The following is a 16547-nucleotide window of genomic DNA, read 5'->3' on the forward strand; positions in this document are numbered from 1 at the left end:
TTTGCCCGTAGTGCTGCAGACAACGTAATTCCAGCTGGATCGGGTTTTTGTTTGTCCTCCTCATCGAGCAACTCCTCCTCATCGATTAGCTCCTCATCATCGCCGCTTATCTTCCAGACATTCATGCTAGGTGATTTCTTAGCAAAAGATAGCCGAGCCGATGAACCTGTCTCATAGCCAGGCTTCTCAGCTGTCAACGTATTAGCCGACGCATCCTCGCTGCAATTGATGAAGCCAGACAGTTTGATTTCTTGCAACAAACTGCCAGCTGGTCCGATGTAAGCGAACAAGTGCAGTTTGCCGCTCGGTTTGAGCATGTGCAGTAATTTTACGTAATTGTCGGTCAATTGGGCGCATTCAATTACAATTAGATCGAAACACGAATTGGCGTAGGAGGCTAAAATGCATGCAATTGGCTATAAACATGCTGACTCACACCCTATATTGTTAGCACTTACAAAACGACAGACGATGCACGTTCTCGACAGCTACCTCGCCGCCGGTGGCTTCTTTCAGTGTCTGTACGCGTTTGTCCAGTTCACCGCTATCCGTCCATATGTATAGGGATTTTGAAGGCCTTTAAATTGTTCCATTGTTATGTAGTTGGTTCTAGACTTTATTACAAATGAAATTTTTAAGCGCACACAACGAACTCAGACTGCCAACTGCTTCGTTAACAGACTAAAAACTGCCAATTGGTTCGAAATAGTATTTTTGGCATTCACATAGATGTTAACTTAGCAGAACCAAATAGAGTAAATTAAAAAAAGCATTTAAATTTGCCGCAATATTAACATTTAAATTTGAATAAATGTTTTGCGGTTTTAATACTCTTAAATATTTTTTAAGAATTAACGCAAATAAATATACAGTTTACATATTCATTTTATAATTAATATGAATACATAAGTAAACTTGAAGTAATTGTATATTAGACAAATTCTTTAAGCCTTCAATATTTTTGAATGAACTGACGTCACAAACTACCCTAATTCTTACTTATGCTACCGATAGATAATTCTGCAAAACTATCGCATACTCTTTCAGATATCGATATACGCACAGGAAAAGATATCGATATGATAACAACAACCCTAGTTTGTTTGGTAGCTGCTGCTAGTGGGGTTTGGTTTCGTTTTTATTTATTATAAATCAGTTACCACAGTTTAGTTGCAAGTTTAAACAGCCGCCAGCCGCATCAAGCTTCAGTCATAGTCGTACTCGCGCTCTTAACTCTACACATTTTAATTATGGTCAGGCGGGCATTCTAAAGTACAAAAAAATAACAAACCACAACAACAACATCGAAAGCGAAACCGTGAGAAACGCCAGCTGCTGCTTGCTGCGTGTGCTGTGTGCCAGGATACAACTACTTGGAGAAGAAAATATAAAAATAGAAACACAAACAAAGTACAAGTGCAAGTGCAAGTAGTGCCAAACTGTTAAACAAGTTGCCAAAATAAAAAAGAAATTAATAACCGACAAGGAATACAAATAAATTGAAGTCTATTTAAACAGCATGTGCTTAAATGAAGAGCTACAGCCAATTTAATTTAAACGCCGTTGCCGCCGCACCGCCCGCCATTGTCTACGAGAACGCAGCCGCAGCAGCAGCCGGCAACAATAGCAACACCGTGGACCACAGTCAGCTGCACAGCCACAGCCAGGATATGCCGCACTTTGGACTGGGCAGTGCGCCGCCGCCGCAACAGCAGCTACAAGTGCATCATCAACAACAACAACAACAACAACAACAGCAACAACAACAAATGCAGCTATCTATGCTGCCGGTTGCTGTGCCAGGTCCATACCGGTCGCACATTGAGGAAAAGAAGCTGACGCGTGATGCCATGGAGAAATATATGCGCGAGCGCAACGACATGGTCATCGTCATATTGCACGCCAAGGTGGGTTCAAAACAGAAACATAAAACACCAAAAAAAAAAAGAATAAGGGAGCATGACTCTGATAGGTTGCGCTTCGTGAGAGGATAAACGCGATTGCGTGACGTCACAAGTGCAAACAGTTATAAGCATGCAGTACATCGTTAATAATATTTTGGAATGTAATCAATAGACCACACATAATTAATATGAGCAATAGTTATTCAGTTTAACCTCATTTTCATTGATGCATAAATATAAAAAATATGTATTGAAATAGTCCTGTAATTTCCATTAAAAATATTACTGTTACAAAATACATTATTAAAAACTGACGATTTTAAGACTTAAGGCAGAATAATTAAAAAATTATAAAATTGAATTTTTTAATGAGTTATTTATGATACATGTGGAAGTATTAACTTAATTAACTTAAAAATAATTTTCAAAAATAGATTTGTTTCAAAAAATCAAATTCTATTGATTGGTCAGTTATAAAATTATATTAAAAATTAAAAAATTTAATAATATAATATATTGTTAGGCGTTGTGATGCTTTATAAATTACAGTAATTAAAAAAAATATGAAAGTAACAAAATTATCGAAAAGTAATTTAATTTATAGTTCATTAGAAATAATTTGAAAAATGAATTTAGATTAGAATTTTGTATTAGTAGCTTGTTAAAGGTAAATAATTTAATAATTAATTATACAAAATGCTTAAAAAACATTTTTAGCTAGCTTTAATTGAATTATGAAACCAATTTATTATTGTATTATATATTTCATAGTTTTGATATAATTAAGTCATGCACAGATTAGACAAACAGATTTAGAGCAGCTTTATATAGAATATAAATATTGCAATTCCACAGCGAATTAGTGCTCCAGTATGGGCATTTTTTGCGGTTTGGCGCGGCGATCTTCAAGCGGCGTCGGCGTCGACATCGTCAGCGGCCGCCGTCCAGGCATCGCATCCTTCACAGTTGACTGCATCCAAATTAAGCAAACGGCGGCCACAATAAAATAATTGAAATTAATTATACGACAAATTTAACAGCTGCATTGCTGCGGTTACAATTTGTTACGATTTGTCTCTGTCGATAATCCAAGCGCTGATTATTATAATAATAATTATTTTTTTATGATTATTATTTAATGTAATTAATTGATTTAATTTAACTTAATTTTTTCACACAGGTCGCACAAAATCCTATGGCAATGAGAAGCGTTTCTTTTGCCCTCCACCGTGCATTTATCTGTTTGGCAGCGGCTGGCGACGGCGCTACGAGGAGATGCTGCAGCAGGGCGAGAGCGAGCAGGGAGCACAGCTATGCGCGTTCATTGGCATTGGCAGTAGCGATCAGGATATGCAGCAGCTGGATCTCAATGGCAAACAGTATTGTGCGGCCAAGACGCTGTTCATATCCGATTCGGATAAGCGCAAACATTTCATGTTATCTGTTAAGATGTTCTATGGCAATGGCCACGACATTGGCGTGTTCAATTCGAAGCGCATCAAGGTCATCTCGAAGCCGTCCAAAAAGAAGCAATCGCTGAAAAATGCCGATCTGTGCATAGCCAGCGGCACCAATGTCGCCCTGTTCAATCGCCTGCGCTCCCAAACTGTCTCCACACGCTATTTGCACGTGGAGAATGGACATTTTCACGCCTCGTCAACGCAATGGGGCGCCTTTACGATACATCTGCTCGATGACAATGAGTCCGAGTCGGAGGAGTTTCAAGTGCGCGACGGCTATATCCACTATGGTGCGACAGTTAAGCTGGTCTGCTCTGTGACGGGCATGGCCCTGCCGCGTCTAATCATACGCAAAGTGGACAAACAGATGGCACTGCTGGAGGCAGATGATCCGGTGTCGCAACTGCATAAGTGCGCCTTCTATATGAAGGATACGGATCGTATGTATCTATGCCTCTCCCAGGAGAAGATCATACAATTTCAGGCCACGCCGTGTCCCAAAGAGCCGAACAAGGAGATGATCAACGATGGCGCCTGCTGGACAATCATATCCACCGACAAAGCTGAATATCAATTCTACGAGGGCATGGGTCCAGTGGCGTAAGTTTTTAAATATTAAAATTAGTTTTTACTATTGATTTTTCGTTAAATATATTCAGATCTCCGGTAACGCCTGTGCCAATTGTTAACTCACTAAACTTGAATGGCGGCGGCGATGTGGCTATGTTGGAACTGAGTGGCGACAATTTCACGCCGCACTTGCAGGTCTGGTTCGGCGATGTCGAAGCGGAGACCATGTATCGCTGCACGGAAACGCTTCTCTGTGTAGTGCCTGAAATCTCACAGTTTCGCGGCGAATGGCTTTGGGTGAGTGCAAATGGAATTGTATGCTAATTTGCTATATATATTAACTACTGGATATATATTATTTCGGCAGGTGCGACAGCCGACTCAGGTGCCTATATCATTGGTGCGCAATGATGGCATCATTTATGCCACTGGTCTAACATTCACCTATACGCCGGAGCCTGGGCCGCGTTCGCATTGTAATCAGGCTGAGGATGTTATGCGTACGCGTCACAATAACAATAACATCACAGGCATCAGTAACAATAACAATAACAATAGCAACAGCAATAATAATAACAACAATAACAACAACAGCAGTAATTCACCAGCTAGCGGTTCCAGTTTACAGCAGAGCATGCAACAGCAAACGCATCAAACACTGCCCTCGATCTCAGCAGTGCAGTGGAATAGCCATGGGAGCGGCTTGTCTTGAGTGCGGCAGTATTTCTATTATTTGCAATTCCATATACATTATTTATGCCAAGTTATTTAAAGCTCTTCTAGCACACATTTATATCTAGTTATTAAGCGAATACACAGCACATCTCTCTGTCATTTATTTCTGTTGCTTATTCTTGTTACTGAAAAAGCGATCGCCTTGAATGCAAAACGAACAAATCGAATGAAAATCAATTTCAAGTTGACCAATATTTACATTTTTTTGTAGTGCTAGCCGGTACCAATAGATGTATGTATAAATGCTAAAAACTAACGAAAACATAATTGTACATAACTCGAAAGAGCTCACTGACATGAAGAATTGTAACTGTAACTCTAGTTAAATATACATTTATATATATAGTATATAGAAGATTGATGTATATGCTGGGCCTATGCGCTGTGCCTGACTAATTGTTTATGTCAAATGTTTGCGACATTTTAATTTATAAATCTTTATATGGCAAACACTTAAGAATTGTTCACGCTTAATTCACTTAAGCTAAGCTCTACATAAGCCCAGCTCTAGACCACATATATATAGATTTATATACAAAGCATATAATTTTGTAAGATAACTGAATGATGAAAGTTGTAAGCCTAAGAGAAACCCTAACTTTAAATAAAAATACAAGAACAAACATTAACAATGTCAGTCAACACCAAGAAAAAAAACAAAATCAGTTCAAAATTTGCCATGATTTAACATTTTTCTTCTGCTTTAGCAGCAAAAATGATGACAGGGAAACGGAATTATAAGAATTTACCCGCAGGCCCCGCCCCCGTCTTGTCCTCTGCGAGTTTAGTTAGGCGGATAGCCGATTTAAATCGGCTTGGGAAAATGTTGCCATGTCGTGTGAATATTTTTTTGTGTGTGGCTTAAACAAAACAAGTGCAGCACTTCCCACGGTGGGCTGCCTCTTCAACTTTAATTACAGTTGGTTGGTTGGTCGATTTGAATTTTTAGCGGCCATTACGAAAAACGCATAGTCAAGAAATATATATATCCATATATATATATATATGTATAAATATATATATGCTATATATACACCTTTGTATCTGGTTGTATGTGTGTCTATGCATATATAACGCCGCATTGTTTGCGTTGAAAGTCTAAGGAACAGAATATTCACACAGCCCCAAAAGGCGTTGACAATAAGCTGAGAACCTTTTTTGTTTTTGTTTTTGTTATTGCTTTTTCGTCTTCTTAACTATCTTTGCTTAATATTTATGCATTATTTGCCCGACTACCTGTTATTGTTGTTTTACAGACTTACAAATTAACAATCGCCGTTTGCATTAATTATCGCGCTTCCGTTTTGGATTGCCAAACTAATCACAGCATCGAACTTGAAGCTTTCATTGAATACCCCACAGACCTAAGCTAGCTAGCGTTAATTGGCTGACATAAAGTTGTTCGAATGTGTATTGATAACGTCAGGCACAACTTTATAGATTATCTAGTTTCTTCTTCTCTGGCTTTTAACAGTTTTTATACTTAACTTATTTCGATATATATTAAAATATAATATATATAATAGAATCCCTCTAATACTTACTTCTGTGATGTAAGTCTAACAATTCAAAGCTGAGAAACACCTAGCCCAAGCACACTTACTAGTTTTAATTTGAATTATTATGACTGAGACATACAAGTCTTATCAGAATCAGCGAAGCAGTCAGCAAATGCAACTCACCCCCAGTTTGGTGGGAATTCTATTTTTGTAGATGGCAAACGAAAGACTTAAACGACAAACTTGACGACGCGTCGTTGCGTGCAAGATGAGCAAGATACGAGAGAGAAGAGCAAGAGGTCAAGTTGGAAAGAAGAAAAAACCACCACCATCAGGCTGTGTAATTGGAGCTGCAACTTCTTAAGGCCAACGCCGTGCACGGCATCTTATAAGAAGCTGAATACGAAATTAGTTGAATTTTTAATGAACATTCACATTCACATTCACATTTTGAGTGCATAATTTTTGCTCTCCCTCGCTCCCTGTGTCTAGTTGGACATTTGACTGCGTCGTTGGGCTGTGGTCGAGCAGGTGCAGGGGCAGCGGCAGGTGCTGGGGTTGGCGTCTTTAAAAAAGTTCCCAGGAGCTTCCACTGCACTAATTATCTTGGAAAATCAGAGTCTTGACTTTAAAGCCGGCTGCCGGTTTTCACACGCTGTGAAAATTCTAAACATACAATGCGTGGGAATCGCCAGCCGGTTGTGTGGGAGTCAAAATGGGGTTGCATGCAATCATAGAAAAAAAAACAACACATAAATAAATAAATACACATAATAAAGAATAGTATATATATTTATATAATTCAATTATAAAATTCTTAGTTTACAAATTCTGCTCAGAAAAGTTTAGGAGATCGGAAAAAGTTGTAATTGATGCAAATGCAATTATTCAAAATTATTATTAGGAGAAATTAAGATTTTATTGATTTGATTGAGCTTATCAAATATTTATGTATGACTCTTTAGCAAAACTTTGACAGGACGAGAGGCAAAGCGAATATTTGCTATGAGAGGCCCTCACATGGACGTATCAGGCAGCAAAGGTGTTTCAAAGTTAAATCAACAAAGATAAAGTTGAGGCAGTCTTGTCAGGTAAATGATAATAATAATAGAATATATTATATTACAATTATTATTAATTCCTCAGAAAAGCCGTCGAAAATATCAATCGAACTTGCTTATCAATCGAGGTTTCTTAAAAATTACGATAAGATAGATAAGATTACTACTATTCAGGAAGTCATATCTATACTGGCAGGCAGTCTGTCATCGGAATATATGCAATCAGAGATAATAACCATTATAATTATTAATTTAGCTATTTAATTGCAGCACACAACACTAGAGGTATGCACCGACCTATATCAACTATTGATATATATATATATATATATATATATATATATATATATATATATATATATATATATATATATATATATATATATATATATATATATATATATATATATATATTATATTATATTATATTATATTATATATTTCCTGATATGATGATATGATATGATGAGGGAGCTGCACAACATCTCCATTTTGAGGAAAGTCTTTGTTGGTTTCTTTGCCAAATTTGTTTAATTGAGTTTTATATGTTTTATGTTTATATGTTTATATGTTTATATTTGAATTTACAGAAAATCAGCGAAATAGTGTCACATCAAAATCATCAATGAATTCAAAATCTTTTCCAAGAAAACTAAGAAAGAATATTAAGCCACATAATGAATAAATATATTTGGCAGCTCAATAGATAGAGAATTAACATATAACATAAAACTGCTAATATGGTTCTATGCACAACTATCATTGATAATCATTATCATTGATAATCAACATAGGGACTATGCACTAAAATGATGAATGATGGATGCTGCCGAAGCATGTTTACTTACTAGTCTTATTTTATATACTTCATATGTTTCCAAATATGTGAATGAGATTTATGCTGTATGCACAGATTTCTTTTTAATATGAATTAACTTTAGCTAACTTTATTTATTGTCCTGGAATTCCGTTTTAAATGGAATTTTCGAATCGTTTCTCCACAAAATTTAAAGCAAATCGTTGGTCAGCCGATCATAGAGTTTAGCATGTATTGCTTTGAAGAGACCAGACATTTATTTCGATATACTTTATATGCTTATAATGCCAATTCCAGTTTACCCTACCTTTTACTTATGCAATTGATTGATAAGATTACTAAATGGCACATCGGCTAGGAAATCGGCAAACTGCTCAGTGCATTCTAGTTTGTCATATTGAAAAGTTGACTTGTGGCTGGTTTGGTCTAGTATCGAAGGAGATTACTCACATTGACGAAAATCAGACATTCGAATTGGCAAGCATATCTCAAAATATGGCGATCGAAGGGGTACGTTTCGGATAACTAACAAAAAAAGCGAGGGTCTACATTGAACAAGAAATCTAACAGTTATTAGACTACGGTGCCTTTGGAGAGGCTTTCATATACAAATGGTCGATGGATCCACTAAATCCAGTCGTCGTTGTGGATAATACCTATAATATTGATTCGAGCGATGTACAATTGCTACTTCGTATCAATCATAAGAATGTTATCAAATTTGCTGAAATTATCGATGGTTTTATGATGCTGGAATATGCGGACTGTGGATCACTGAAACAACTTCTGCATGGCGACGAGCAGAGGGAATATTCTTTGAGAAATGCCCTCGATTGGATGCATCAGGCAGCAAAGGTTAATTTTAACGGCTTATTTTGCTCATCTAACTCAACTATCACTCCACGTTTTTTAGGGTCTGAAGTACCTGCACTCCTGCATTTATGCAACAACGACGTACTACAGGTTGACACCAAAATTTTTGATGTTAACGAACAACTATCGCTACTTAAAGGTTATTGTACTTCCCAGTAAATGTCAAAATTTGTCACCGACGATAACCGAAAGGATAATGGAAAAAATCGATTTAACAGAGAGGAGTGATATGTACAGCATAGGAACTACCATTTGGGAATTATTAACACGTAAAAAACTCTTTTATAACACGGCGTATACATCGCACGATATATTTGAGGCAGTCTTGAGAGGTACTCAAGGAGATGCGTAGTTATATTATATAACAATTAGAACTCTTTCCTCAGGAGAACATCCGCCAATAAGCGATATCAAAATATCAATCGATGACTGTTTCAAGAGATTAATTGAAAGTTGTTGGAACGCAAATCCAGATGAGAGACCGACTATTCAAGAGCTCATATCTACACTGGATGGCATTCTGTAAGCGGAGCATAAGTAATTAAAACTATTAAAAATTATAATGATTATTTGATTACAGCAAAGAAGAAATTAACGCGGACCTCGACCAAGTATTGAAGGCTAATACCGGAGCAATTATTGACTTTGCTGATATCGAGATTTGCAAGGTAACATTACCGAACAGCGAACACCGAACAGAGCCCAAAACGGACTCAAATTCTTTATAGATTTATTTGCTCTAATTGGTTTTCATATGCTTAAGATATCGAATAATGAATTTGTATATATAATATATTTTAATTATCTATTAATACACAGCAAATCAGGGAAGATCGGTTTGGTGTGTCCCACAAAGCAATGTGGCTAGGTAAAGAGAAAACAGTTACAAAATTCAAGGACTCCACCCAAGCGTGGACTGAACATCAACCCTTTCTAGAGCAAATAAGAAAGAATATTAAGTTAAACAATGAATACCTTGTAAATATATATGGCATCTCAATAGGCAAGGAAGACACTTACTTAATATCAGATTACTCAGATTGCGGATCTTTGCACGATTTTATGTATGATAGGGAACAGAGGAAGTATTCAGTAAATAGCGCAATTAAATGGATGATGGATGCTGCCGAGGTACATTTCAAAATACGTCGTATTAGATATTTATATACTTATATTTCTTCTCGTTTCCATATTCACTTGTAGGGCATTTGTCTACTTAACAGAAAAAGGCAAACAAATATGTTTCTGAACTACATCTTAACGCCGTATAATATGATCTTGTTTAACAACTTCAAGAGATTGAAGATTAGTGATTATTGCAGTCCTTTTGAAGCTTCAAATGTTGTAGATTCCACTGCAGAAATAGCGTATATAGCACCAGAGGTTAGTGTAAATTATATACCACCGAAATATATAATATATATATATGTATATATTTGCATGCACAAATACTCAGGTATTTCGACAAAATCAATATAGCGAGACGAGTGATGTATATAGCCTTGGCATTATCTTGTGGGAGGTGCTCGCTCGGAAGAAGCCTTACTATGAGTTAATCAATGTGCATCCACATAATTTAGTGAAAATGATTAAAGGTATGAACTCATCAGCTGATCAGAAACTCTTGTAATATTTATACAGTTACAGGTATGCGTCCGGCTTTGAGTGATATAAAAAAGTTGGAGCTTGACTCAATAGAAGAATTTATCGAAACTTGTTGGCATCAGGATCAACTAAAACGTCCAGATCCAGATCTTTGGTTTAATTATCTTGATAGCCACTGGTGAGATCGATGCTTGATCTATTCATGAATATGCTTCATACTTAAAGCTAATGTCTTATTTATTTAGCTCACAAATTAACGCTACTAAGTTTATACAATCTTACGAAGACGTTAACTATCAGGATATCGAATTGATTGAGGTAATTGTTCAGGCATGAACATGATGTGGTATATTTAATAGCATATTAATAATACCGAAGCAATGTAGAGTGTGCTACATATAAATGCGTCATATGCCTAACATATGATAGTGTATACATAATACGCATGTGGCGACATTTGTCCCTACACATAAACACAGGGCGAGAGCAAAGATCAACAATTGAAATATGATCAGCCACTTATGTGTGATCTGACCCGCAGCGTGGGAGATGCAGCGTACGCACTTTGCCTAATGTTTATGTTATATGCATATAAGTATATACAAGCTATATATAAGAAGCTACACAGCGGGAGAGCATAGTGTGGCTCCCGCTTGTAGCACCACTCTCATTACATTATGTACTTAGGCTAAGAGATGAAATACGTATGAGCCGGGGTATAAGAACTCTTGCTCAGACGAATAAAGATTATTACACAACTGAACGCCACCACAGTTATATGTATTCACAGTAATTATTATAATTATTAATACTCTAAACCCAATGGATGTGTGAGCATCAGCCTATCCATGTCTGTCTGTTCGTCCGTCCGTCTGAAGTTATTTAAAATGCGAGTTCTGGGTATAAAAGTTTTAATGTATGTAGCAGACAGACAGGAGGCGTGGCAGACCCCATAAAGCTTTGTATAATGTTCAAGGTCTCTCCTAGTCGGTCAGTCCCGACCAAAGCACTCTTAATTTTTTCATTTCGACTATCTCTTTTTATATGCACAACTAATTATGATTATTCCCTAACTATATAGACCATTGGCAGTGGCAGTTTCGGCCTAGTCTATAGAGCGAAATGGTGTGAAATGGTTGTCGCTGTCAAAGAATGCAAAAGCATAGCAACGACAAATTTCGAACAGGAGATCAAACAGCTGGCCCGTACTAACAATCAGAATATTGTAAAATTATATGGTAGTTGTTTTCACGAAAACTGCGCATACTTAGTCATGGATTATGCAGAGTGTGGATCCCTCTATAACTACTTGCACGGAGACGAACAAAAGGAGTATACAATGGCCAGAGCTCTAGACTGGATGATTCAGTGTGTTCAGGTTGAGTCTGATTCATTTATCAAATGTCAAATATCCTCTACTTCCATTTATAGGGTATTCAGCACTTGCACTCCATGACACCGAAACCGATGCTTCATCGTGACCTAAAGACTCCAAATCTTCTACTAACCGACAATAACAGAATATTGAAAATTGCTGATTTCGGCACTGCGACGGATCTGAGAACTCTGATGACGAGTGAGATTGGCACTGTAGCTTATATGGCCCCAGAGGTTGGTTTGAGTTAATCAAAGTATTGCATGAAAATCAAATTTTAATAACTTAATACCCACAGGTTCTGATAGGAAAAAACTATACGGAGAAGTGCGACATTTATAGCTTTGGGATTGTTCTCTGGGAGGTGATGGCGCGCAGAAAGCCATTTCATCACTTGAAGAATCGAAGTACACCGGCATTGATAATGCAAACATTTAAAGGTGAACGTCCATTAGTAGGTGCTTTAATACCGAATTGCGAGGAATTAAAAACTCTGATTGTAAACTGTTGGCATCAGGAACCGGAGGAGCGGCCCGTAATCAAACAAATTCAACTTAGTATTATTCCATGTGTTGATATTTCTTTTTAAATAGATTTAATAGAAACAAGTAAGAAAGCTCTAGTCGCTGATCCCAGTCCTATTTGCGGTTATTAATATTGCTATACACGGACCTACAAAAAAAATTTCAAGCCTCTAGCTCTTATAGATGCTGAGATCAACGCGTTCACACATACGGACAGACGGACAGACAGACAGACGGACGGACAGACGGACAGGGCTCAATCGACTCGGCTTGTCATCCTGATCAAGAATATATATACTTTATGGGGTCCGCCACGCCTCCTTCTGCCTGTTACATGTATTTGCACAAAACCATTATACCCTGATTTCCCATTTTCAATGGGATCAGGGTGTAATGAAAATCAACTTATTCTGCGCGTTAGTTAGAAGTATGTACATTTCTATCAGTTATCAGTTCCAATATCGATAACTTTTACCGTTTTATTGTTATCGAATAAACACATGATGCATTTATGAAGCAGTACAAATCCAACATTATCGGTTCTGCGATAAGCTTTTGCTTAGTTCATAGTAGTTTTTCATACGAAAAGGTGTTCTTTATTTATGTGCTCCGTATTATTGAATAACTAATAGAACAGAGAATGATGGCTGATAACATTAATGTAACAGATATTCACCTGGGAAAGGTAAGTATAAGAATACCGTCAAAATGATTTCAATTGTCTAGTCCATCTTGCAGACAGTCAAATTAAGCTACGGTGTCTTCGGAGAGGTCGATATCGGTAAATTTGACAATCAACTGATTGCTGCCTATAAAATATCTACTAATTTTCCAATTTGTTCATCAACATTTGGGAGTCTCGAACATGATAACATTATCAAACTCTATGGAATCAGCAACAAGTGTTTCCTAATGGAATATACGGGCTTTGAATCACTACACAGCTTCTTGCATGAGCAATGTCAAGGGACATATAAGTTGAAAAATGCCCTCAACTGGATGCGTGAGGCAGCATTGGTATTTAACAGTTCATTTTGCTTATCTAATTCATTTATCACTACACGCACTTTTAGGGTCTTGAGTATATTTACTTACGTCATCCGCAACTGACATTTCTCAAGCTATGTCCACAATTAATATACTTCGGTACTAAATTTTCGTACTCTGGCTTCAAAAGTGTGAAGATTGCAATACTTCCGGATAAATTGATAGACCATAAAAAGGCAGCCAATTATTTCTCTCCGGAGGAATTTTATGGAGAGAAAAATGCAATGGGACAGAGTGATGTGTTCAGCATTGGAATTATCATTTGGGAAGTATTAGCTCGTAAACAGCTCTTTCATCACACTAACTACACATATACAGAGATCGTTGAGGCAGTTTTGAGAGGTACACAAATTGATAATAAAATATGCTACATTGCAATAAATACGATTTACTTAGGAGAACGACCGTCCATGGATGAAATAACAATAAAAATCGACAGCCAGTTGAAGAGTTTAATGAGGAACTGTTGGAACACAAATCCAGATGAGAGACCAACTATTCAAATGGTTATATCTACACTCAGCGGAATCCTGTAAGTGGAATATTAGCAATTGAAGATAATAACAAATACAATAATCAATTAAATCAAATGTTTTATTACAGCGAAAAAGAAGAGTGCCTTGATCAGTTAATACCGGAATACTTAGGATTATATGTAGATATGGATATAATTGATATGGGCAAGGTTGTATTAAAGATCTATATACTCCAACTTACTGACTGATGAAAGAGGCAGCTGCACAGAAGCTCTGTTTTGAGTGAAGACTTAGTCTTCATTTCCTTTACCAAATTTGTTTAATTGAGATTTTGGTATTCATATTTTCATCCACAGAAAATCGGTGAAGATTGCTTTAGTGTTTCCCAAAGAGCAACGTGGCTTAATATGGAAAAAACTATAACTAAATTGAAGTTTTCGACTGATCAATGGACTCCAACATTGTCTTTTAAAATGAAACTTAATAAGAATATAAGGATAAATAGTGCATTCCTTGTAAATTTATATGGCTACTCATTAGGTAAGGAAGGCATTTACTTAATATCAGATTACTCAGATGATGGGTCTTTGCACGATTATGTGCATGGCGGAGGGCGGAGCAAGTTTTCAGTAAATAACCTTATTAAATTGATGTTGGATGCTGCCGAGGTATATTCACAGATTCGTCATATTATACATATTTTTCAACTTCTTTTCATTTCCAAATTCACTTATAGGCCATTTGTTTTCTTAACACAAGAAGGAACATACGGCATACGTTTCATACCTACATCCTAACTCCGCATAATATGATCTTGTTTAACAATTTCAAGAGATTGAAGATTAGGGATAATTTCTTCAATGTTGACGCTAGAAGTTTCTTAAACTTCGCTAAAACTACATACGATTTAGTCTATATAGCCCCGGAGGTCAGTGCATTTTACATACAGCTCTAAAACATATGTAATACATGCATTTACAATTCTAAGGTTTTTGAAACAGAAATTTTCACTGACGCAAGCGAAGTTTACAACTTTGGAATTATCCTGTATGAGGTTTTCGCACGCAAAAAACCTTATTATAATTTATATCCAATAGAAAAAGATGATTTACGGTACCACATAGGTAAGAATTGATCGCTCGATCAGAAACTTTTTTAATATTTAAACAGCTTTAGGAATCCGTGTGCTTATGCCAGACATAGAAGAGCTGAAGCTACAGTACATAGAAAATTTGATTAGGAAATGCTTGCATCCACATGAGCATAAGCGTCCGAAGCACGGCATTTTGGTGTTAGATCTTCAAAGCCAACTGTAAGAACGACATTTTGCTTAATCCAGATGTTTTTCAAATAATATAAAGTAATTTCTTGAATATATAGATTATTAAGCACTGACAACTCCACTATGATGAAACCTTACGGATTTGTACACTATTCGGACATAAATTTCATGGAGGTAAAATTCAAACAAACGTGAATGGAAAATAAGGAAATCAAAAGATCATTAAAATACGTATCTCTCCCTCAATCGAGCTTCAGGCTCTCTTTTTTAATATGAAAAAGTAATTATAATCATTCATTAATCACGCAGAGCATTGGAAGGGGCAGCTTTGGCATAGTCTATCGAGCAGATTGGCTTAAAAATGATGTCGCTGTAAAAAAAATCAAAATAATTGAAGCCGAAAATAAGGATACAGCATTGAAAGCTTTCGAAAAAGAAGTGAACCAGCTGTCCCTCACTAACCACGAGAATATTGTAAAATTATATGGTAGTTGTTCTCACGAAAACTTCGCATACTTAGTCATGGATTATGCAGAGTGTGGATCCCTCTATAACTACTTGCACGGAGACGAACAAAAGGAGTATACAATGGCCAGAGCTCTAGACTGGATGATTCAGTGTGTTCAGGTTGAGTCTGATTCATTTATCAAATGTCAAATATCCTCTACTTCCATTTATAGGGTATTCAGCACTTGCACTCCATGACACCGAAACCGATGCTTCATCGTGACCTAAAGACTCAAAATCTTCTATTAACCGACAATAACAGAATATTGAAAATTGCTGATTTCGGCACTGCGACGGATCTGAGAACTCTGATGACGAGTGCGATTGGCACTGTAGCTTATATGGCCCCAGAGGTTGGTTTGAGTTAATCAAAGTATTGCATGAAAATCAAATTTTAATAACTTAATACCCACAGGTTCTGAGTGGAGAAAAGTATACGGAGAAGTGCGACATTTATAGCTTTGGGATTGTTCTCTGGGAGGTGATGGCGCGCAGAAAGCCATTTCATCACTTGAAGAATCAACGCAATGAAACAATTATGTTCTGTGCGTCCAAAGGTAACCGACCACCATTAGATGATCTTATGCCGAACTGCAATGAGCTTAAAACGCTGATTGAGAACTGTTGGCACCACAATCCAGAAAACCGACCGGCAGCCAAAAATATTTCACTTGATACTGTTCCATGTTTTTATAGTTTAATCAAAAGAACAGCTTGAGCTAATATAAATTTTTTGTTTATATTTTTGATTTGAAGTTTAATATTTATATGTATGTATATTTATATAATTTATTAAATAATTGAACATTTCT

The 16547-nt window shown here is 36.7% G+C and overlaps 3 protein-coding genes and 1 pseudogene across 3 annotated transcripts; 3 read left to right on the forward strand and 1 right to left on the reverse strand.

Annotated features, from left to right (window-relative positions):
• Window positions 1-3: 3 nt before the first annotated feature.
• On the reverse strand, window positions 4-677 carry LOC115482856 (annotated as a pseudogene).
• Window positions 678-1077: 400 nt separating this feature from the next.
• On the forward strand, window positions 1078-4673 carry LOC115482857 (suppressor of hairless protein-like). The gene is made up of 4 exons (XM_030223106.1): window positions 1078-1911; window positions 3085-3964; window positions 4024-4231; window positions 4302-4673. The coding sequence occupies exons 1-4, from the start codon at window positions 1530-1532 to the stop codon at window positions 4644-4646; spliced, it is 1815 nt and encodes a 604-aa protein (XP_030078966.1). The 5' UTR covers window positions 1078-1529; the 3' UTR covers window positions 4647-4673.
• Window positions 4674-8541: 3868 nt separating this feature from the next.
• On the forward strand, window positions 8542-12525 carry LOC111598996 (dual specificity protein kinase zak2-like). Its single transcript, XM_023314503.2, has 14 exons — window positions 8542-8556; window positions 8617-8901; window positions 8960-9251; window positions 9306-9441; window positions 9500-9587; window positions 9739-10050; window positions 10123-10302; window positions 10376-10514; window positions 10561-10702; window positions 10770-10842; window positions 11606-11902; window positions 11956-12135; window positions 12198-12434; window positions 12493-12525. The coding sequence occupies exons 1-14, from the start codon at window positions 8542-8544 to the stop codon at window positions 12496-12498; spliced, it is 2382 nt and encodes a 793-aa protein (XP_023170271.2). The 3' UTR covers window positions 12499-12525.
• Window positions 12526-13011: 486 nt separating this feature from the next.
• On the forward strand, window positions 13012-16453 carry LOC115482858 (tyrosine-protein kinase JAK2-like). The gene is made up of 13 exons (XM_030223107.1): window positions 13012-13108; window positions 13162-13440; window positions 13497-13812; window positions 13867-14002; window positions 14074-14155; window positions 14303-14614; window positions 14683-14874; window positions 14935-15070; window positions 15117-15258; window positions 15327-15402; window positions 15538-15855; window positions 15909-16088; window positions 16151-16453. Exons 1-13 carry the CDS (start codon window positions 13064-13066, stop codon window positions 16451-16453), a joined length of 2517 nt encoding a protein of 838 aa, XP_030078967.1. The 5' UTR covers window positions 13012-13063.
• Window positions 16454-16547: the final 94 nt, after the last annotated feature.

The sequence above is a fragment of the Drosophila hydei genome, unplaced genomic scaffold, assembly GCF_003285905.1.
Source record: "Drosophila hydei strain 15085-1641.00,03,60 unplaced genomic scaffold, DhydRS2 tig00000135-arrow-arrow-pilon, whole genome shotgun sequence".
Taxonomy (NCBI): domain Eukaryota; kingdom Metazoa; phylum Arthropoda; class Insecta; order Diptera; family Drosophilidae; genus Drosophila; species Drosophila hydei.

What these genes read in the sequence shown, in the direction of transcription:
- LOC115482858 (XM_030223107.1), top strand. Translation starts at nt 13,064, where the DNA reads ATGATGGCTGATAACATTAATGTAACAGATATTCACCTGGGAAAG. An exon ending in GGATGCGTGAGGCAGCATTG is followed by an intron (nt 13,441 to 13,496) that starts GTATTTAACAGT and finishes ACGCACTTTTAG; the next exon opens with GGTCTTGAGTATATTTACTT. An exon ending in TGATTTACGGTACCACATAG is followed by an intron (nt 15,071 to 15,116) that starts GTAAGAATTGAT and finishes ATATTTAAACAG; the next exon opens with CTTTAGGAATCCGTGTGCTT.
- LOC115482857 (XM_030223106.1), top strand. Translation starts at nt 1,530, where the DNA reads ATGAAGAGCTACAGCCAATTTAATTTAAACGCCGTTGCCGCCGCACCG. An exon ending in CATATTGCACGCCAAGGTGG is followed by an intron (nt 1,912 to 3,084) that starts GTTCAAAACAGA and finishes TTTTTCACACAG; the next exon opens with GTCGCACAAAATCCTATGGC. An exon ending in TTCGCGGCGAATGGCTTTGG is followed by an intron (nt 4,232 to 4,301) that starts GTGAGTGCAAAT and finishes TTATTTCGGCAG; the next exon opens with GTGCGACAGCCGACTCAGGT.
- LOC111598996 (XM_023314503.2), top strand. An exon ending in AGGATATCGAATTGATTGAG is followed by an intron (nt 10,843 to 11,605) that starts GTAATTGTTCAG and finishes CTAACTATATAG; the next exon opens with ACCATTGGCAGTGGCAGTTT. An exon ending in GGATGATTCAGTGTGTTCAG is followed by an intron (nt 11,903 to 11,955) that starts GTTGAGTCTGAT and finishes TTCCATTTATAG; the next exon opens with GGTATTCAGCACTTGCACTC.